Source organism: Callorhinus ursinus, unplaced genomic scaffold (assembly GCF_003265705.2).
Source record: "Callorhinus ursinus isolate GAN/ISIS: 27379988/994484 unplaced genomic scaffold, GSC_fseal_2.0 scaffold1, whole genome shotgun sequence".
NCBI lineage: Eukaryota > Metazoa > Chordata > Mammalia > Carnivora > Otariidae > Callorhinus > Callorhinus ursinus.
In genome coordinates, this window is record NW_027397063.1 from 111,079,078 (window position 1) to 111,102,122 (window position 23,045).

The 23,045-nt window shown below is 47.2% G+C and overlaps 1 protein-coding gene across 12 annotated transcripts in view; it reads right to left on the bottom strand.

Annotated features, from left to right (window-relative positions):
* Positions 1 to 1,095: 1,095 nt before the first annotated feature.
* Positions 1,096 to 23,045, bottom strand: part of PXYLP1 (2-phosphoxylose phosphatase 1) — a 71,173-nt gene continuing 49,223 nt past the window's right edge. For all 12 annotated transcript variants that reach the window (XM_025881396.2, XM_025881408.2, XM_025881414.2 and 9 more), the window contains 4 exons: positions 19,759 to 19,917; positions 18,673 to 18,799; positions 8,443 to 8,582; positions 1,096 to 4,046 (listed from right to left, as the gene is read on the bottom strand). In XM_025881396.2, the coding sequence (XP_025737181.1) occupies positions 3,106 to 4,046; positions 8,443 to 8,582; positions 18,673 to 18,799; positions 19,759 to 19,917 (1,367 nt within the window). In that variant the 3' untranslated portion in view covers positions 1,096 to 3,105. The remainder of the gene's footprint in view (positions 4,047 to 8,442; positions 8,583 to 18,672; positions 18,800 to 19,758; positions 19,918 to 23,045) is intronic.

Consider the following 23,045-nt stretch of genomic DNA (forward strand, 5'->3'; position numbering starts at 1 on the left):
CCCAGGCGCCCCGAGAGAGAGAGTCTTAAGCAGACTCCACCCTAAGCTCAGAGCCTGACACCGGGCTGGATCTCAAGATCCTAAGATCATGCATGACTTGAGCCAAAACCAAGAGCCGGATGCTTAACTGACTGCACCACCCAAGTGCCATTGTTTTTTTTGTTTTTTGTTTTTTAATTTGACAGAGAGCGAGAGCGCCAGAGCACAAGCAGGGGGAGTGGCAGGCAGAGGGAGAGGGAGAAGCAGGCTCCCTGCTGAGCAGAGAGCCCAACACAGGGCTCAGTGACAGGATCAGGACCTGAGCCAAAGGCAGACGCTTAGCTGACTGAGCCACCCAGGCGCCCCCAGGTACCATTTTAATGATATTTTAAAAACTTGTGTTATGTATATCGTTAAATATTATGCACTGTCTATAAAAAGAGCTAGCTACCTACCTACCTATCATCTATCTCAATGTGGAAATATCTCCAAGACATACTGTTAGGGGAAGCAAGTTAATGAGAAATATGTTTAAGACATACTGTTAAAGGAAACAAAATAATAAAATATATTTTAAGGGAAGCAAGTCACAGAACAATATATATAAAGTGATCTTATTGCTATTTACAAATTACTTATAGTTCTACATCTGCATGGAAAATTTCTGGAAGAATATCTGTCAAACAGCTCACAGTGTTCTCTCTGGAGGTGAGACTAGAGGGGAACTTCACTTTTGAAGTTTTCAGTGTAGTTAGATTGTTTTCCAGTGTGCATGTATTAATTTTAATCATAAAAACAAGACAGCTGAATGTGCACATGTATACACCCACACCTGCCATGAACTAAGTCATTAAGACCATTGTCCAGAGTAAATGCATTACATCCAAGAACTAAATGCATTAATCTCGGCTCAGTGCTCAGTGTTTGTTTATGGAGCGAGATGTCTCAGAACTTGATACTGAGGAAGATTTATTAATGATGTGCATACCTGATGTCTTGGGAGGCAAAAGCTTTAGCTATGCTTTTAATGTTGGCTCTTATCCAAAATATTTACCTTTACAAACAGATTTCAGTTTCAAACTGATTTTTTTTAAAGATTTATTTATTTGAGAGAGCCAGAGCAAGTGCCCCACACCAGAGCAGGGGGGAGGGGCAGGGGGAGAGGGTGGGGAAGAGACTCTCAAGCAAACTCCCTGCTGATCCCAGAGCCTAAGCGTGACATGGCGAGGCTCCATCTCACAACCCTGAGATCATGACCTGAGCCAAAATCGAGAGTCAGATGCTTAACCGACTGAGCCACCCAGGTGCCCCTGAAACTGATTTTTTAAAATATCTTCTGATCCACTTTTAGTTTTAAGACTTCAAGCTGTGTTTAGCAGTTCTAAATCAGATATACTGTGAGTGGGAGCAAAAAACAACTGATTAGGCTTTAAATACTCAAGTGACAACACGTGATTTTCAGCAATCAAAGAAGCAATTAAGATAGATTTTAAACCAGTCCAAGGCCACTAGCTGTACACGTCCCCCCAGCCCCCGGAGCCCAAATGCTGCTGTCAGAGCAGCAAGCCCTGGCCCCTCCAGGCCCAGCACTGCCTGGCCTCCCTTTTCCACAAATAACTGGGAGTTTTCTAATTTAAACGTTTTTACTTCCACCAAAAAAAAAAAAAAAAGAAAAAAGATAAATGTCTAAAATATTGGAACTTACTTGAAAAGAACTAGAGTGACTTGTAGGTACAAACCATGACTTGTATGTATGACTATTCTTTAAAAATTTATTTATAGAAACAGACGTATCCAAAGGCAACATTAGACAAAAACAAAGAGAAAAGTTTGGAATGCCAACAACACTGGGGATTCTCACTTGCACTTTACATTTCTTCACATGGAACTAGCACCATTGTAGTTCAGAAACCACAGATTTAATTACAATTGCTTCTAATATATAAAATATCTTATAAAGATTATTCAACTATCTAGTAACAAAGTTCTTCGAAAAACGTATTTAAAAATCAATTAGAATTTACCATTTGAAATTGATGAAAACGGTTTAAAAAATTGATCCAATTCTACGGCTTGTCAAAGGGAATGAGCCATAATTAGTTTTATTGGAAGAAAGTGCCTGAATTTAGCTTCTGGCTTCCTTCTAACCACCAAGCAGGTACGGTAAATGGAATATTACCTACGAATAAGAGCACATCTAAAACCGGTCTTAGAAAATATTTTCCTGGACTACAAAAATACTAAATGGAATACAAAAATTTCAGCCTATACAGCAAATAGACTACAGCAGACAAAAATTTTAAACATACTTAAAACTATCTTCTACCATAATCATTATGAACATCAAGTATTATCCTAATGATTTTTCTGTGATTCATTCTGATTTGATGTTTATGTCCCCTCAATTTTTGTTATATAACACCAGCGACAGACCAAAATCGGTGTTTCTCGCAGAAGTTCCTGGAGGCACCACTGAATAATTCTTTGTATTCAACTGGTTCTCAAAGTGCTGAAAGTGCAAATGTAGTAGAGCCTGGGTTTTTGAGATCGGGGGTCAGCAACCCTGGGCCGAGAACATAGCCACACGTTCATTTGTTCACATGTTGTCTACGGTTGCTTTCATGCCACATGACTGTACGTGGCCTCTGGGTCCCCAGAGTCTACAACCTTTACTATCTGGCCCCGTGCAGAAAAAATATGCCAACCCCTGTTTTAGATAAATCACTTCAGGAAATGTTTTGCTGAACGGGGACAAGGCAGTATGTTCCCATTTGAAGAAAATTTTGGCTGAGGTTTGCTGGTTCCGTCATATAGTCAGATCGAAATAATACACATGTGGATTGGCAACTCTGGGTATTGAAATATTCTTCTGGCATCGTAAGCAAGGTCGGGCTATGATGAAAGTACCTTCCTCTCTCTGTGAACTGGCTGTGACTCACGTACCTGATTATAACAGTGTGCTTCCTGTGCTTCCTGTTCAACCCAACCATCTACGTGGCTCCAACATGATTTCTAGCCTTTATAAATCAAAAATCTTACACTCTTGGCAATGGATAGAACTAGAAGCGCACCCTTCCCATCCGTCTGTATTGGCATAGATTCTATCAGCACCGCACTGCCTTCCTTTTAGAATCCCTCCCTGTGACATGCATCATAATAATTAGTACTACCGCTACTCCCCAGGGCCACAAACATGTCCCTTTTGACAAATCGGACTAAGTTTTCGAGGGGGCACATAGGCTTGGAAGAATGCTTGCGGTGGTCCTGGCAAAAAGAGGTGTGGAATGTGACATCGACACCATTATAAAGAATCCGGACAGAATGCTCACTGGGCTTTTCTCTGTCTTGCCAGAGCTCCAAGATCAACCTGGCTGCAAACCTTGGGAATCTGGCTTCCATAAGGCCCAAGGCACTGAGAACTGGCGACAGAGTGACATCGTGAGCAGAGTAGAGGGCAAAGACCTCCTCTCTCCTGCCCTCTGCGGCGCGCTGCATCCGGCTGACGGTCTGGTTGAGGATGGGATGGGCGCCCAGGAGCGCATAGCCCAGATAAAGCTTCTTCTCCCGCCTCTCTCTCTCGTCCTCTATCTGATGCGTCTTGATCACCTTGAAGTGCTCCATGTCAATACAGCCATTCCTAGTGCACGGGAAGCTGACGTTGTGGCAGAAGCGGCAGAGCATGGAGTCTATGGGGTTGGCAGCTCGAAGCTGCTTGGTGGGGACGTCCACGATCCTGGCCATGTCCTCGTAGGTCCTCTCCAGCTGGCTGTTTTTCAAACGTAAGAGGTACTGCCGACGCTGCTCCTTTTCCAGATACTGGTTTCTCACGGGGCAAAAGCAGTTTCCGGAGCAGAAGAGAGCGCTTGGCTGGTGCCTAAAATGAATCTTCTTCCAGTCAAAATCGGGGAGAAAGCCATAAAGCAAGGCCAGCCCACTTTGTAGGGTCCGGCTTTTCCCAGTGGTCTCCAAGTAAAGCTGGTCTGTGGACCAGTCACTCGGCAGGAGTTTGTGTTTCTTTAGATAGATGTCCCTCAGCAGCTGGCCATTCTGCAAATGCTGCACGACTCCTGAAACACAGGGACACAAACCGTCCTCACTACCAGCTCAGCAAAAGGGGGAGCAAAGGGAGGCCGAGTCAGTGGCCAACTCTGCAGTGCTTTCGACCAGCGATGAGAATATAATAAACAAAACCATTCCCCAGCGTGTGGAAGCTACAAGAATGGGTTTGCAGGAACTCATGAGGGGAGCCCCTTGGGCTTATCCATGAAGGGATGAGCAGAAGAGGGGAGCACCAGGACCATCTGCTCAATCCCTCCCTTCCCTGGGAGGGGGCATTGTGACTGGTGGGCCGAGGAGGCCAGTGCTCGAGCCTCCTGGCAGGTGTCAAGGCTGTAATTGGCGTGGGCTTAAGGAGAACTTTCTCCCTCCTGCCCTGGGACACAGCATTCTTTAGTGTGCAGGGAGGGACCATGGAAATCAGTCAGGTAAAGAGAAAAAGGTGCTGCTGGCTGCTTAGTCCCCTCACTGGTGGGAGGTTCTCTCCTCCTCATTCTCCCTACTCTGCCAAGTGAAGGCTCCCCGCCAACCTTCTAGGTACATTCCGCCTAATCCTCCTGGACATTACTGGCTCATCAAGGACATTCTGTCTGCAGAGATATGGAATGATCTCTCAGACACCCAGAGAGAATATCTGAAAAAACAAGCCAAGTGCAGAACAGTACATTTATTATACTCCTTTTAAATAAAAATGAGGGAAAAATAAGAATGTGTATTTGCAGTTGTTTGTGTTTTGCATAAAGAAACTCTGGAAAGATGCATAAGAAACCAACAGCAATGGTTACCTGAGGAGATGGGGGCACAGAAATGGGGCAAATGGAACATGGATAAAAACAAGAATTTTAAATTTACCTGTCAACTAAAAGCTTAAAAAGTTTTAGTTTTGAACTACCACAGTACAGTAACAAATTATCTTGGAAAAAAAAAAGAAAGAAAGAAAAGCAAAGCCTTATCTTCAAGCAGAAGACAATCCAAGATGAAAGCAAGCTCACCCACCAGGCAACAGGATGGAGGGGGATGGAATCTCAGTAACAGATCTGAATTCTCTGAGGGTCAACCACACTCAGGCCCCCCGACCAGTTCATGACCAATGTCGCTTATTCAGATGCACAAACGGTGTGAAAACCTGAGACAACTCGAGGCTGCAATGCATGAGACAGAGGGCACTGCACTGGCCCAGGAAGGGGGAACGGCTCAGGAAAACATCACGGAGGACGTCTGCGTCCCCTTCTGAAGGAAAAATATTGGCAGCAGAACTCCCTCAGAGATCTGGGCTGACACAGGTCTTAGGCATTTCCAGAATGGTTTGCAAAAAGAGGCAAACCATGATGACAAACATTAAGAATCTGTGTCTGGCCCCAGTTCACCTCTGGGCCTGCCTTATATTCCTAGGCTGCATCTATTAGGGTTGAGGGCTTCCCGTGTGCCAGACCTTTCTCCTTTCATCCTCACAAAACCCCGATAAGGTAGGCATGTTATTATTATTCCCTTTTTTCTTTATTTTATAGCTGAGGAAACTGAGGCCCTGAGCCAATCACTGTTAAGAGTGGCAGAGGTGGCTGGCACTCCAGCCCCTATCTGGGCCCAACCTTGCCCTCCTAGTCCCTGCTTGTAGCACTTCCTCCCTGTCTCTTCAGGCAGACATACTAAGTTCTAGCCAGTTGGGGCCCCTTAGCCTCTCCAAACACAGCCCTTATCTTCATGACCTTGGTCATGCCCTTCCCCTTTCCCAGCCTAGAGAAATCCTCATCCAGTGCCTGGCTCCAATACTGCAGGCTCTGTAGTCTTCCTTCTTCCTCCTCCAGGGCAGACCAAGAATTCCTTCCTTTTCCCGTTCCACTGGATCTCCAGGACTTGAGCTGCGATCCCGGAGCATCCCGCGGCAGCTGCATGCTCCTTTAGGACAAGGCGGGGAGCATCTATTCATCCAGCCACTCCCCGCCCCGCCTACACTCAGCAGCTGCCAAAGCATCTTGAATAGAGTAGGCACTAATGATGGGTCTTATATAGTTACTGTGGGGTGCCAAAAGTGTTTCAGTTAGAAATGGTTATTCTAACAGCTATGCATTTTTAATGAAATTTAAAATAGAAGATAAAAGTGAGCATTAAAAGAAAATTAGGGAACAGGAGCAAACAGTACCGTGAAAATGATTTCTCGAGTAATGCTGATTTAGAAAACGATGTAGATAATAGAACAACTGAGGAGAAAGGTAGGCATGAATGAGTGTCTCTAAGTGTGTGAGGGACAGCTCCCCCAACCTTTTCTCGGGGAACAGCCCCTGGATCCAGAGGCTGGGCAGGCCCCCCCTGCTCAGTGCACAGTCACTCTGACCTCCGAGCTGGCTGATGGACACTGACCCTGAAGGACCCCATCAGATTTTCTCTCTCTTACTCTCTCAAGATTTTGGACTTGCAGTTCATCTCTAGGTGTGGCCAGGATTGTCCCTCTTTGGACAGACACGGAGCAAAACCACAGAGGCTGGGACAGATTTCTTATTCCTGGTTCCAGTTTCTGGAGGCCTGGTCATATTCCTGCCCTCAGGGTCTGGAGTCACCCTGAGTCCATACAATAAATATCCCTCTTCTGCTGGGGTTGGTTTCGGTTACTTGCAACCAGAGGGTCTAACCAATGGTTCTCAGCAAGCCTGGCTCTGCTCTCAGGGAGGGTTTGGGGGGTTGAGTTGTCATAATAATACAGGGAGGAACATTCTGGACACCTACTGGGTGGGGGCCACGGAGCTAGACAGTCTCCCCAAGGAACTGTTCTCTGACCCACATAACTTTTGAATGTATCACAAGATATTACCATGTGTGAAAATCCTGTTTAAATACTTTAGCCTAGAGCCTGTTTCTTTGTATCATAAATATAAAACCATTTTTGCATACCATTAACATCCACTGATTTTTCCAGAAATGCAAGAGAAATTAAGGGACATCTGTATTTTATTTTGGTCAGAACTTGTTAAAAAAATTATGTCCCAAAATGTGGCGTTAGAGTTCCCAATATAATATCCCTCGGTCTGCCAATCTACATTTAAGTGTAAACAACCAACTATGTCATTCTGTTTCCTAGTGAGAGGTGAGGGTGTGCTCAGGCTTTTATACTGAGACACATAGCATTATCTAATAAATTCATTTCCTTTTGTTTCTCCTTTATATTGTGGTTACGGTGCCTGATATAACTGCTTTTCTTTACAATTTTGTATCTAGAAAGGTTATAATTATATTTGAATTTCACTTTAGGAGAGTGAAGGGAGCACCACAAAATATTTGTTACAAAAAGGGGATGCTTGATCTGGTCGGAGGCGAACTCCTGTTTTAAACCACGGCAAACCTTGAGCACATGGAACTAATTATCAAAAGCTTTTGACAAAACTCCTTATTCAAGGCTAGTCTTCCAGAGCCTTCAGCTTTGCCCACTCTGTCACTATCATTCTCCCCAATAATAATGGCTTCAAAAACATGGCAAAACTCCACAGGGCCAACCATAGGACAGAGACCTTCCTTCCATCAGAGCCGAGGTCCCACGGTACTTGTGGGACGAGGAAACAACATGGTCGATAGGTCCTCTCGATTCTTCCAAAAAGGCTGGTGACCACGCAAAGGTCCTTTGAGGTCCCAGACTGAAGTAGGAAGAAGCTAGAACCTACTGGGGGGGCTCCCAGTTCCTTCTCTTCCTAACAGAGGTAGCCCCCAGTTAACTTGCCAACCTGCCCTGACATCCAGGAATTGGCTGTGTAATGGTACATACAGGGCTGCAGAGGGAAAGGTGGGCTTCTGTGAGGGACACACTCAGCCAAACAAACTCTGTGCTCACTGGGGATCTGCCATATGTGTTTGCTCCTGAGATCTCGCACAGGAGAACTGATCAGGTCATTTTCTTTGACGTTTCTAAGCACATGGGATTGGTTACATAAATTATGGCCCAGTAACAGTGGGGTAATATGGAGACACCAGAAATGATGCTGTTCATGAATACTGACAGGGAAAGATTATCACAATGTACCATTAAAGAGTATGTTTAGTAAGATACTACTGTGTGTGCATGTGTGCATGCACATTGACGAAAAAAGATGACTAGTTTCTTTCTTTCTTTTTTTAAGATGACTAATTTCTTCGGTGGATTGGGATTATGGGTATGTTCAACTTTTCTTCCTTTTGCTTGACTGCCTTTCCTAATTCTCTTCCATTGACATATACTGCTCTTGCACTAGGAAAAAGGGTTATTTTTAATTTTTTAGAAATCAGATGTTTACTTAAGATACCTTGGTTGACTCAGAGCTCCCCGAGGTGCCCGTCCTTAGTCATCCCTGTGAGCCCACAGCACCTTGCCCAGGAGTGTTTGCTTCAATGTATGCCACACAGAAGAGAGCGCAGAAGGAGTGAGCCGATGGATGTCACACATACCTGTCTGCGTGAGCTCTCCCATCTCACACAGTGGGTGATTGGGGTAAAGAGGCAGGGAGTGTAAGGGGCTTTCGAAAGAGGCTCCGGATCCTTTTGACATGTGACTAACGAAAGCTTCCAGTTTAGGGTGATACGGTTTCCTAAAGAGACGACACAGAGAATTAGTGGTCACTATGCTCCAAAACAGTCCACAAGGGTTTCAACTTCAACCAGCAAAATCCCAGCTGTGTCACGCCCTGCTCACCCATAATAACAGGTCCCGGCTCCATCACTTTGATTTTTTTTTTTTTAAGGTTTTATTTATTTAGTTTGAGAGAGAGTGAGTGCGCAGGAGCAGGAGGAGGGACAGAGGGAGAGGAAGAAGGAGAGAAGCAGATCCCCGCTGAGTGCAGAGCCCGACACCGGGCTGGATCTCAGGACCCTGAGGTCATGACCTGAGCCAAAATCAAGAGTCAGATGCTTAACTGACTGAGCCACCCAGGCGCTCTTGGCTCAATCACTTTTTTTTTTTTAAATAAAGATTTTATTTGTCAGAGAGAGAGAGAGAGAGAGAGAGAGACAGGGAGCGCACAAGGAGGGGGAGTGGCAGGCAGAGGGAAAAGCAGGCTCCCCGCAGAGCAGGGAGCCCAATGCAGGACTTGATCCCAGGACCCTGACATCATGACCTGAGGGGAAGGCAGATGCTTAACTGAATGAGCCACCCAGGCGTCCTGGCTCAATTACTTTGAAATTCCAGTATCATTACTGCTCGACCCCTGACGTTCCATGAGGCCAGCCTGGGCCCCCAACTTCTGCTGAAGCATCCATCATTCCAGGCACTATGGGAGTCAGCTTTGCCCTCCACCTCCCAGATCCCCAACCCGCACCCCTCCTTGTTTCCCTCCTCGGGAGTCTACCAGCTGCCACCAGACAGGCCCAGGCTGGGAGTCCTCCCTGATTTCTCCCTCCCCTGCTCCCACGCATGCCATCTGCTGCCCAATCCTGCAGATGTGCCGGTCCTCCTGGGGCTTCTCTGCCCCTGCCTCCTGCAGCCCTGCGGCCACTGCCTGGGTTCTGGCCCAGGCAGCTTTTGTCGGTAAGGCATGGGCTCCTCTTTGGCCTACCTGTGGCCTAATCTTGCCTTCTGCACAGCCCCAGATCAACTTAAAAGCAAGGCCGGCTGTCCCGCTCCTGTACACTACCACCTTTCCCCAGTCCGTGCCCGGCCCCATCTCACTTGGAGGCTCAGGGCTCCCCACCCTCTCCAGTCTAATGCTGGGCTCTGGTCCCACATAACCCAGCGCCTTCTGTCTGCCCAACCACCTTGTTCTTTCATGCGTCCAAGACTTTCCATGCACCACCCCTTCCTCCTAGCAAACCTACCTCAGCCTTCACCTCAGGAATCCTAACTGACCTCTGGGAAATCTCCTTTGAAGAAAACCACCTGATTAAGATAACCAAGATCTCTATAGCTCTCTACAATTCACTATGCATTTTGCATATACAAGTATCTTGTTTTATGTGGGGTGGTAACGAAGAGCTTAAAAAACATCTCTTTTTTTTTTTATAATACCTGACATTATTTATATTTCTGCCATGAAGTACATGGGGGTAAATCAAGATTTAATTTATCTTTCTGGTTGCTAGTATACAATTTCCCTGAACTATGAAATGACCTACAAATATATACACATTTTCTCCGAATAATGAGATGACCTATGAATGTACACACCTTTTCTTTGAATAATGAAATGGCTTATGAATGTACATACATTCTCCAGCTGAACGGAAGTGAACAGATAAGACGAGTTTCCAGCTAAGCTAAATCAGCATGAAAGGAAGCAGGGATTAATTGTTCTAATGGCAGACCTCTCCTGTCTGAAAGCCCAGTTAACTTAGGCTGCTAAAATGCTTTTATTATCTTTCAAAAATGTAAAGCTAAAAAAGAGCCCATCTTGGGCGCCTGGGTGGCTCAGTTGGTTAAGCGACTGCCTTCGGCTCAGGTCATGATCCTGGAGTCCCGGGATCGGGTCCCGCATCGGGCTCCCTGCTTGGCAGGGAGTCTGCTTCTCCCTCTGACCCTCCCCCTTCTCATGTGTTCTCTCTCTCTCATTCTCTCTCTCTCTCTCTCAAATAAATAAATAAAATCTTTAAAAAAAAATAAAAAATATTTCCTTAAAAAAAAAAAAAAAAAAGAGCCCATCTTTAAAAAAAATGTCCTAAATTTAGAAAATGCTAATCCTGACACGGTATAGTGTAATCATCCTGGATTGCTGCAGGGCACTGTGTCTTTCCATAAAAACACAGGGTATGTTATTACTCCTGAGGCTAAAACACAGAAATATTTGCAAACTGGGGAATAAGAGTTCCAGACTGACAATGAAGCTGCCGCTATGAATCCACATACACAAAGGCCATCCACCAACAGGAGTCAAATGTTCTGCTCCAGACCATTATTTTGGGTTGGTGATTTTTGAGGATCTGAGAAGGTTTTGCTGCCAATTTCAGGACTGAAATTTCACTACTGGAAGTGTTTGCTGAGCTATCCCAGCTTTTCAGGGCATCTGACTGCTTAATGATATGTTAATATCTAACTGTATACATGAGAACTTGTTTTTGGTCTGGAAAGATGGTGATTCATGGAAGAAAAACTTCACTTACAGAAGAGATAGCAAATGGCTGGATCTTTTTAACAAGACAAGGACCAGGTAACCTGAGTCCCTGGGCCTGTCCTGGATCTAAATGACCAGATCCTGCCTGCGGAGTCCATGGCCCCACCCCCGTAGCCAAGAGGGTACCGGGCATGTGGCAGATACTCCAAAACATGTGTGAATGAATTTGACTGGGAAGTACCGCATCCTTAGATGCTTTATGGAAAGTCCAGGCCTCCCATAATCTGTAGCAATGAATATGCCAAGTTCCTATACGGGTTTATTAAAATATTCAGATTCAATGGAAATACGAATGAAACTGCTAACTGTGATAAAGACTCTCTTTGAGTAAACTATAATTAGGCTCCTCTGAACCCTCTTTCCAACTAGGCCTCAACCTTTGGACTTCCATATTCTTTGGACTTACGTCCATCTTTGTATCGCTCGGCTTTAGCAAAAATCCTGCTAAGCTGAGTTAGCCAGAATCTCCCGCTCTTGATATCTGATCAAATTCCTCATCCAAAAAAAAAAAAAACAAAACTTCCTCATCCCCCAGGTGGTATCTGTTCACCCTGCCTGCCTTCAGCAATCAACTCACCTCTGAGGTCTCCTCTTAGTCAGTTTCCATCCACTGACCTCCACCCTGCTCCTTGGCTATAAATTCCCACTGCCCATGTTGTATTTGGAATTGAGCCCAGTTCTACACTGAGATCTCTTTTCCCCTCCTGCATTAGTTCCTGAATACAATCTGTTTTTACTACTTAACAGTTGTACACTAAAATCTGTTCTCCTCTGGGGCGCCTGGGTGGCTTATTTGGTTAAGCATCTGACCCTTGATTTCGGCTCAGGTCATGATCTCAGGGTCATGAGATTGAGCCCCATGTTGGGTTGCATGCTCCGTGAGGAATCTGCTGGAGATTCTCTCTCTCCCTCTGCCCCTCCCCCCACTTGCGTGTACTTTCTCGCTCTCTCTCAAATAAATAAATAAATCTTAAAAACAAAACAAAACAAAACAAAAAAACTAGGGCGCCTGGGTGGCTCAGTTGCTTAAGCGACTGCCTTTGGCTCAGGTCATGATCCTGGAGTCCCGGGATCGAGTCCCACATGGGGCTCCCTGCTCAGCGGGGAGTCTGCTTCTCCCTCTGACCCTACCCCCTCTTGTGCTTCTCTCTCTCTCTCTCTCACTCTCTCTCAAATAAATAAATAAAATCTTTAAAAAAAAAATCTATTCTCCTCTTCTTGGGAAGTTGGTTAGATCCAGTTTCTGAGGTCCCAGTGGTTAGGTAGAGTCACATGATATTCACTGACGGAACAGAAGGAAGTATCCCACTACTGGGTTTAGGTTTTCAGATCATGGGGTGCCCCTTCACATTCTTTTCCTTCCCACTGGCCACTAAGTAGACATGGCAGCAATCCAGGTTCAGTCACGTAGACATCCCCAGGGCATGATAGGAGCCATGACCTGGAAGGGGACCTGGGGCCCTAAATGACCAAGTGGAGCCATGTCATATGACCTGGATCACTCATCTCAGATCTTCACACAAGGCAAAGATCAACTTGGTTATTTGAAGCAATGGATTCTTCAGTCTCTTTGTTATAAAAGGCTAGCCTTACTCTGACTAGCACAGAAATTATATTTGTCCTGATGAATTTTTCTTCAGGAAAAACTCATGTTATTGCAGCCTCATTGGAAATATGTTTTCCTACTAAAAATTGAAAGAATTAAAGGTGCTACTATCTTAAGGCTTCAAACTATTCACTTCCAGTATTCGTATTTACATTTTTGTATGCATTGTTTAATATCTCCCTGTGCCACAGAGCTTGACACAGAACCCCAAGGCTAATCTACACACCCATGAGAAAATTTATTGTTTTAGCTATAATCGGAGCAATTACTGAGTCTTGCACAGAACATTAAAACAGAGAAGAGATATAATACCAGTGATACTGTTATCAGAAAACACAATTCAAAAAAGCTTACATGGCTGGAAACTGGAAAGAGTTCATACCATAGATTTTTACAATTTATGCAACCGAATTTACTTTATATTATTAATGAAATAAAATTCTAAAAAGACCAGCTTAATATATTTTTCTCGGTCTTTGGCTTTCTGGACCTCTGTGCACTACCTGAGGTGATTAATTGCCCCTCATCTTTTCTTAAAACGTTCTCCTTTCTTAGCTCTCCTAACATCGCCTCCTGTTTGCAAAGTCACGGTCTCCTCCTGGGATCCTCCTTTCTCTCTGTGCTATGTTCTAGGTTGGTGTTTGCCAGGACTCTGTTTTTAGCCTTCCCTTGCTCCATAGGCTCTGTGATACCAGTCACACCCAGGGCGTCAGCTGCCATCGACACGTGAACTCTCAAATGAACCTCCAACTCCCAGCAGGACAACATGCCAGAGCCCCACACTACACGCCTATACTACCTTCTAGAAATTATCACTTGAATGTCTGATGACAGCTCATGCTTAGCACTGAGACCTGTCCTCAAAACTTCCTTCCCCTTCCTCCCTTCTTCCGCACTTTCTATTCCGGGCAGGGGAACCACCACCAGCCAGACACCCAATCAGAAATCGGGGCATCATCCTCTGTCTCTGTCTCACCCCCATCCTACCTGTCAGCAGGTCCTAAAAACCCCACCTTGTGACCTCTCAGATCCAAGCCTTCTCTCCAAATCCACTGCCACTCCCTGAGTTTCGGCTCTATCATTTATTCATTGAACAAATACTTAATTGTGCTGCTCCCACGTGCCAAGTACCGTCTTAGGCACTTGGGGTACAGCAGCATTGAACACTGCCCTCAGGGAGCTTACATTCTAGCCTGGGGAAACAGACAACATACAATGAACACTAGAAAGTGTGTGTGTGTGTGTGTGTGTGTGTGCGCGCGCACGCATGCGAGCACGCACATGTGCGTATGTGTGCATGTTTGCACATTAGAAGGTAACAGATGCTATGAAGCATGGACTGGTTTCTAAAGGAGAGCAGGGAAAGGGGGACCTGGGAGACTTGGGTGGACGAAGTGCATGGTAATTTTAAGTGAAGCGTTCTGAGCAGTCTTACTGAGAAGGTGACATTTAAGCAAAGGCTTGAAGGAGGTGGGAGAGCCCGTGGGCCATAAAGCTGCTGGGGAATAGCTGTCTGCAGAGAGGACACAGTGGGAAGGAGAGCTAAGGGCAGTGTGGCTGAGGCGGAGTAAGTGAGGGAGAGAGCAGAGCCCCAGGGGAAGGCAAGGGCAGCACATGGGGAGGAGGGAGAGCACTGGAGGCCTTGTAGGTCAAGGACTTGGGCTGGGAGTGTCTGCAGGAAATCTTTCTTCTGGATCACTATCTCCACAGGAACGTAAACATCGCCTCCAGCCTCTAATCCATCCCCCCACCCCCACCCCCCCTCCCCCGCATCATGGCAGCCAGAGATCTTCATAATTTCATCCCTCCACTTCCCAGCTCCTTCGCCACCTTCATGCCTGGCGTCCATACTCCTTGGCTGGGCATTCGAAGCATCCGATGACCTAGTCCCTCCCCGCCTCTCCACTCATGCTGCAGCCTGTGGCTGAGCTGTCCACCTCCCCCTACCTTTGCACAGGTAGGTTTCACCGCCCCAGGTGCCATTTATCATCAGCTGCCACCTGACATGTTCCTGCACACCCTTTAGGTCCCTTTGCCGTGGTGGCCTTCCCTACCCTGCCATCCCACCTCTCCCTCTGCCCCAGGCTGAGTCAGGCTGCCCTCTCATGGTTCATGCCCCCAAATATGGTTCCCAAACTACTTGCACTTCTACTTTTTCTAATTCTTCCACTTCTTCTCTAATACTGCTGCCACCACCATCAGTGCTGACCACCAGATCTGTCTCTCACAGGGGAGTGGTCCCCCTGGGGGCAGGAACAGCCTTTCTTCTACAAATCTTTAGCAGCCGGCTCTCCCCCTTCCCCCTCCCATCCAGCTACATACTGATCTTACTGTTCTCATACCTGTGCAGTTCTTCCGGCCCCAGGACCTTTGCACTTGCTGTTCCCTCTAACTGGAACACTGTTCCCCCAGATCTGCACAGGGCGGGCTCCTTCATTTTATTTAGGGGCCTGCCCACATGCCATCTCCTGGTACGTGGGCCAGTCACATGTCACAATACCTGACACATAACAGGTGTTTAAAAATAAAATGTATTGAATAAATACTAACTGAAGTGAATATTCTTTTCTTCCTTGGATGTAGAAAAGAGTATCTCATTCATATTCATGAATGCAAAAAAAAAAGCATCCAATAAACATTGCGTATCTATGGCTAATAACCTTATTGCTGGCTGAACACTGTCCTAGGAGAGTGAAAATTGCATCTCTGTCATGAGGCACAGGACATTCATGAAGAGGCAGCTTCCACTACAAAGACTTGGGAGAGCCACAGACCGTGTCCCCGTGAAGGGAAACATCGGGGCCGCCAACATGCACGGACATCAGCTCCTACGTTCTCAGCTCACTGCGAACCTGCCTGCTGGCCCAGATCTGCCCTCTCACTAGACTAGAGGAGCGGGCACATTCTAGGACCCACTGCCTTTAAGGGGCCATAAAAATTAATGATTCCTGAAGCTGAGCTAGTACCTGGGAAGGCAGCAGGCGCAGCTGGTGACCTAGACCCCACAGTCCCAGGGGACTCAGAAGCCCAAAGTGGGGTCACGTCGCTGGGAGTCCTGCTCACTCTAAGTGTGCATTTATAATGACAAGTCAACTTCATGTTTTTAAAGATGGATTAAATGAGAGTAATTAATTAAACATGCATACTCCTCCCTCTTTCCACCAAGGACTTCAAGCAGCTCCTAAAGATACAGAATGTGCAATAAAATAGAAGTACGTCAAAAGATCAAGGCCAGAGAAAATGAGGGCGGAGACAAGAGCAGCTGGTCCCCCTAGGAACTGCGCCTCTCAAATGGGAGCTCCAGAAATGGCCCTGTCAGGGGGTCCTGCCGTGGCTGTGACAGAATGATGGGCCCTGGGACCTGGCCTGGCCTCATGACCATGACCTCGCAGAGGAGGAAGGAGGCCGGGCCCAGCAAGCCTGCAGGCCACTGCAGTAAATGAAATGCCATCATGGTCCACCTTTCAGTATGACCAGCTCAGTGCTTCAGTTCATCCCCTTAGTTAGACTTCACAAGGCTGTGATCAGGGATGGACTACTGTCCCCACATTCCAGGACAGAGCGCTGAGGCTCACAAAGGTGAAGGGTTTTGCCCTCTATCAAAAAGGTTACAAAGGCCTCAGAGGATTCCACGGCAGAGGCTGTAATCTATCATGAGGCGCTGGATGGGCAATTATGACTCATGATTCTAAGGTCCTGAATTCACTCTGCAACCAACTAGTCCAACAACTATTTTATGCCAGGCTTTAGCTGGGCACCAGTGATAAAGGAGCAAGACCCAATGCCCTTGAGGAGCCAGCCAGTGGTGTGGGAAGGGCAGAGACCATCATGCTGGAAGATACGCTGCAAAGCACAGGGGAGGCCCTGCAGGCTGGCGGGCAGCCGTGCCCAGTGGGCACCTTCTGTAGGAACAGCTAGGGTAACCTCCAGAGCCTCGAGGTGCTCAGGGACCCGACTGGTCTGGAGACAGACCCCTAGTCTGAGCCGAGCCACTGAAATTCTCCCATCTGGGAGCAGAAGCCACGAGTCACCAGGGCTAAAGCATGGTATTGCCCACGGAGTCCTTGAGGCTGCCCCAAGTCTGGCCAACTGAGAGACCTCTTGGCCCATCCATTCCTGGGCAGTTCAAAGGGCAGATACCCACAGTCTATGCCGGTGGTGCAAAGCCACTTCGCTGAGCTGCCCTCCCTGCACCCTCTCCATGTCCTCCAGCCATCCCAGACACTCCAGACCACCCCCCGATCCAGACACCACAGGGTTAATACGCAGCCCGGCAAGTGGCCTCTAGCCTTGCCCCAATCCTAAGGCCAGTTCAGGACTGCTCATTACTCTGTTCTGAGGCCCTTCCCGTAAGCCCCCTTTCCAGTGGCAGTACCCGCTACCAGCGGAGAAGCCATGCTCACACAGCAGGAGGGGTTGCCCAGAGGAGGCAGCATCTCAGGGGAGCCTGGGAGGAGCTGTAGGAGTGGGTCACGTGGGGACGGGGCGAGCAAGCTAAACAGCAGGGGCAAAGGCCTGATGGGCTAGGGGGCCGGCGAGAGGTGGGCAGAGCAGGGGTAGAAGGTCCCAGCAGGAAGGCTGGCACAGGCTAGAGACCAGAGGAAGAAAGCCAATGTCTGCGTGGCCCTCGACCCAGGGGCTCTTCCAAGCCACGGGACGGACACTGGGACATGCACCTAGGCTTGTTAACATAAAAGGGACACAAGTACCCAGGCTGCGAGCTCTATGACCTCTAATAGGGAAGGAGTGCATGAAAGCCTACAGCCAGGCACTATTTTAGGATGTGTTTATATCCAAGAGTTCACTTTCTCTTCTCCATATAATCTTGGACGGTGAGAAGCCTGGAGACGCAAAGAGTCACCCTGAAACCCCCTCCCTGGGGTTCACACCACCACCCACTAGAAGGAACAGGCCTGGCTGCAGGGAGGCAACCCATGGTTCCCCCAGACCGGCCCTGCCCCGGGCAGGCTGGCATCCAGAAGCATTCCATCTACATGACGTCTTCCTCACTGAGCACTTCCCTCCGTCTCCTCCGCTCATTCGGTCAACCCTGCGAGGGATGTTATGTGCCCCCTGACACGGCGCTGAGGCCCGGCCCGTCGTTTCAGCGCTAACTCGGCCTCTCGTTTTAGAGCCGTATGCAATCTGTTGAATTATTTTTCATCCTAAGGGCATTCAACCAAGAACGTGCTATCCCTACTCCCATGAAAAATGAAAAGGCGGAAGTCAAGTCTCACATGTATATGGCTCTGCAGCTGGGGGTGCACGTTCTCCTCTATCATTTCACTTCCTCCTGACCCAACGGTCAGCAGCAGCATCCCCACTGCAGAGATGGGAGGGGGAGGCTCAGAGACTAAGGGACTTTCCTGCTGCCCCAAACAGCAGAGCTGCCCCAGGGTCTGAGGACATCTGGCCCTGTGCTCACTGCACTGTGTCCCAGCTCTTTCTCAAACTGCAGAACACAGGAGGGGAGAGTGGGCCTCACACTGGCCTGGACCCAAATCTCAGTTTATCTGCTGTGTGGCCTCACACAGCTGTCCTTGCCTCTCTGGGCCTCCTCCTTCTCCACTGGGAAATGGCAATTAACACGCAGGATTGTTTTTGAAGATCAGGCTCCTGGCAAATAGGACGTGCTCAACAAACGTAGTTTATTCCCCTTTTCTGCCATTCTCCAGCCAGCATTTTGATCGGGACAGAAAGAACAGATTCTTGAAAATGACTAGTAGAGGGCGCCTGGGTGGCTCAGTTGGTTAAGCGACTGCCTTCGGCTCAGGTCATGATCCTGGAGTCCCGGGATCGAGTCCCGCATCGGGCTCCCTGCTCAGCAGGGAGTCTGCTTCTCCCTCTGACCCTCTTCCTTCTCGTGCTTTCTATCTCTCATTCTCTCTCTCTCTCAAATATCTCTCCCAAATAAATAAATAAAATCTTTAAAAAAAAAAAAAGAAAATGACTAGTAGAAAAAGTGCAATTTACCTGTTAGCCACCAGAGTGCAGTCAATTTCTGGTCGCTTCGTTTTGGGAATGACATACAGTGGGTACCTGTCCCCGTGTCGAATGAACACATGCACTGAGACCAGCTTAAAATGATGCGGGGCGTGACCTGTGGGAGAGGAGCATATTGCCTGGTTAGCACTCAGGAGGTGTGGATCCTGTCCGCTTCGCACAAGTGGAGGGATGAGCATGGCAGGAGGGTGCCGGTGTAGGGGGGCTGCTCACAAGGCAGGTGGAGGAACAGAGACAGGGCTGGTTATATCTCAGACTCCCCAGAAGTAACAGGTTCTGGGGGTATGGCTGGGGGCTGGAGGCCAGTGAAATGGGGGCACGATGATTCAGGTAGCCTCACTCACATCCACAGCCTAGAGGGAGGCCTACAGAAGTGCTAGAAACAATGACTTCTGCTTTGAAGCTCCATGAAACAGGGGCTCCTAGCTGGCTCAGTCAATAGAGCACATGACTCTTAATCTCCGGGTTGTGAGTTCAAACCCCACGTTGGGTGTGGAGCCTAATTAAAATAATAAATAAAATAAAGCTCCATGAAACAAATCAGGGCACAAATTGATAAAAATATTAAATATCATTCTTTGATGCACTTTCAAAAAAGCAAAACTCAACACAGAAATCCTATTTTCCAACACTTTTACCGCAAGATACCAACAGAGCATCCCGCATCCTGTGGATGTCCTAAGCCCCGAGAGAGTTTACTGGAAGGGGGGGCAGATGGGGGAGACACCCTAGAGTCCATCAAGCCTACCTTTCCATCTCTGGTATCTCACCGAAAACCATGACGGCGAATGTGTACAGAGGGCTTCTCGGGAGCTGTTCAGAGCAGTTACCGAAGCCTCTGGGCAGCCCTGTGATTAGGGACTGCTAGTTACGCCCATTTCACGATGAGGAAGCTAAGACTTGGGAACTCATTGAGGGACATGGCCTAGTGGCGACTGCAGGATTTGAGCCCAGGCTGTCTGGCTCCTTCCTACCATGCTGTGCCACTTGAAGAACTACTAGTCCCCAGAGGGGTGCGGGTCCAGGTGCCACGCTGGGCAGCGCAGGCAGGCCTACCTTCCATGCTGCGCTCAGCCACGCTGGGAATGTTGCAGTACAAGAGAGCTTCGTAAATGGGGTCCGTCACGGGGGGCTCTGTCACTGGCTCAGGCATGACTCTCTTTCGACTCTTGCTACTCACTCCATTCTTAGCGGTGGACACGGGGGTCAGGTGGACTGCAAGGGAAGCAAAGCAGGCCATGACATGTGCAGTCATGGGAGGCACCAGGCCAGCCACAGGGGCCCAGAGCACGGCTGGACTTTCACCGAGTAACTCTTCTCTCCCTCGGCACTAAGGTGGACTTCAGTCCAGCAAGCGGTCAGCTTCTCCTCAAGAACTTTCTTGAGCCCTCAGTGTGCCCTGCCTCTTTCTCAATGCCATTACCTTCTCCTGACCAATAATTAGTTGTGCAAAAGGCAGGTGGGCCACCCCGGAGAAAGGGGCCTTGCTCCGGTGGTAAAGGAAAAACTTCGTGCAGCCTGGTTACCTCATTCCTAATGCCCTTTGAATTCTGGTAAATACCAGAAAGGAAAACTATCACCTCTTGAGTGCCTATGAAGTGCTAGATGTGCTGACAGATCTCATTTGATATCATCTGCTTTGCACTTTGGGGTCCCCAAGAGCCCAATGGCAGGCGTCACTCATTAACCCTCCCAAGACCACTTTACAGAGGAGAGAGCCTAGTGCCAAGAGGGAGACTGAGGCAGCCACCCAAGGCGGATGTGGTGGATGGAGCCCCATGTCAAGCTCATTCCTCTGCCTCCTGGCCAGGTTCTCCCCACCAGTCTTCTGGATGTCACGCACTGGTCCTGCAGTCTGTCCATCTAGCACCCCTCTTTCTGTGGGTGAACTGCTCCTTCCCAGTGTCCCTGCCCCAGGCTAGGGGGTGGGGGGACATGTGACTGAGTCAATGAGGATAGTGATGGGGCAACTAGTCTCCTTTTCCTTGACAGAGGTGCTATGCACACACTAGCAAAGGGTCTCTTGTATACTGATCTCTAAGAATGGAAAGCCGGGGCTGCTCCAGCTACCTGTCCCTCCTTGGACCACCTCTGTCTGCAGTGGAAGAAAATGATGCTGAATAGAGACAAGGCAGACCAACAAATGCAGAGACCTAATCAGAGAGGGAGAGAGAAAGACCTGAGGACATCCATTCTTGGAGACCCTGGGCTCAGATGTGGCTGAAGCCAGAACCTCTCTTAGATGTCCCAGTAATATACATCATACATAACCCTTCTTGCTTAAGCTAGTTTGAGTTGGGCTTACTTTCAACCAAATGAGTGCTGACTAATAGACTTTTATCAATTACTTATAAGCAGATATAAGTCCATCTTCTGGGTCAATGGTCCCCAACTTTTCCATGTATGGGGGACCTCTTTGCAGCACCACAGATTTTCTGGAACTCTCTACACAATGATAGTTGTATTTTTAGCATCCACCAACTGAGGAAATGCACAGAAATAGCTGTGCCCAAGTATCATTTAATTTCTAAAAGGTTTATTAATCACCAGAATACACATACATACATTTGAACAATAGCTAAAACGGGGCCCAACCACCAGCCTAAATCCATTTAAATTCCCTAATTCCTTCCACAGATTTTTCTAAATAAATACTTAAGACTTCCCTTTGGCAAACAGATGTTATAAATAAAGGTAAAAGACAAACAATCCACCGAAAGGAAAATATTTGCAATGTACGTAACAGATTATTAATATCCAAAATGCATATGAGCTCCTACAACTAAAAAATCAGTAAGGGATATGTGCAGGCCAATTACAGAAAAATAAATACCAATGGCAATGAACGTACAAAAAGATGTTCAACGTTATTCATACTTAAATGCAAAATAAAACAACAGCCTCTGATCTCGCCCATCAGGCTAGAATATCCTGTTTTAATAATAAAGCAGTGCTGGCAAGGGCGTAAAAACTCACTTCCACACCGCAGGTTGAGAGTGAAAATAGAAACCTTTTGGAAGGATTTGGCAGTATCAGCTAAATGTTATATGTGCCTTATCCCTGATCCCATTACTCTACATCTTGGAATCTACTCGTCAGACATCAATTGCAGTCCTAAAGATGTATGGCCAAGGAGATTTGCTGCAGTGCTGTTTGTAATAACAAAAAAGGGAAATCGACTAGGTATCCATTATTAACAGAACAGAACGTTACACCCATATTGGGGAATATTCTGCTACAGTTAAAAAGACTGGAAAAGAATCAAAGATAAATGAAGTGAGGTGAATGAATCAAGCTACTGGATAAGAAAAAACAAACCAGAAATGTACGAATATACAGGCATTTGTTTATTATGTAAATGCATAGAGAGATGTCTATAAGGACACCCATCACAATGCAGCAGTGGTTTCCTCTGGGGAATGGATGGAATAGGGTGTGAAGAAGTATTTTTACTTGTTTTTCTATAAATGTCTATATTGTTTTAGAGATCTGCACACATACATATTTACAGTAAGCATGTGTTACATACTTCCTCTATGTACAGACATATATGTATCTTTCTATAACATCTAGCCATACTTCTTTTATTAGCATATTTTCATTCATTACTTGTATTACTTGTATTACAACAACCATCACAGAGCTATAGAATTGGTCCTTCACCAATTCAAAATTAGTCCTTTGGTTTGCCCTATAGTCACTTTCTTCCCAGCAGCTGGAAACAGCCGGATCTGGTAACATACAAGCTCAGGTGTCTACAGGTAATTTACTATTGCGGGATTTGTGCCAGAGTAAGGGAAGGAGAAAAGTATATGTCTGAAGGCAGCACCTTAATGACCCAGCAATTCTGGCTGTGTGGCAACCCTGAGTCCTTAACTCTGCTCTTTTATGAAATGGTGCCAGATTCTGACTCCTTGGCCATGCCTGTGAAGCTAAGGACACATGAGCGTGTGAGTGACACAGGGACATAAGGGCATAGGTTTGCTAGTGTACCTGTAAGCACATGGGGTAAGGCCTATGGGGGCCACCACTTGGGAACTGCTCTAGACTGAATGTGTCCCCTTAAAACTCACATGTTGAAACCCTAACCCCCAATGTGATGGTTTTTGGAGGTGAGGCCTTTGGAAGATGATTAAGTCAAATGGGATTAGCCTCCTTATAAATGAGACCCCAAAGAGTAACCCCCTCCAATTCTTAATCTCAGGAAACAAACTGAGGGTTGCTGGAGTGGTGGGGGGTGGGAGGGATGGGGTGGCTGGGTGATAGACATTGGGGAGGGTATGTGCTATGGTGAGCGCTGTGAATTGTGCAAGACTGTTGAATCACAGATCTGTACTTCTGAA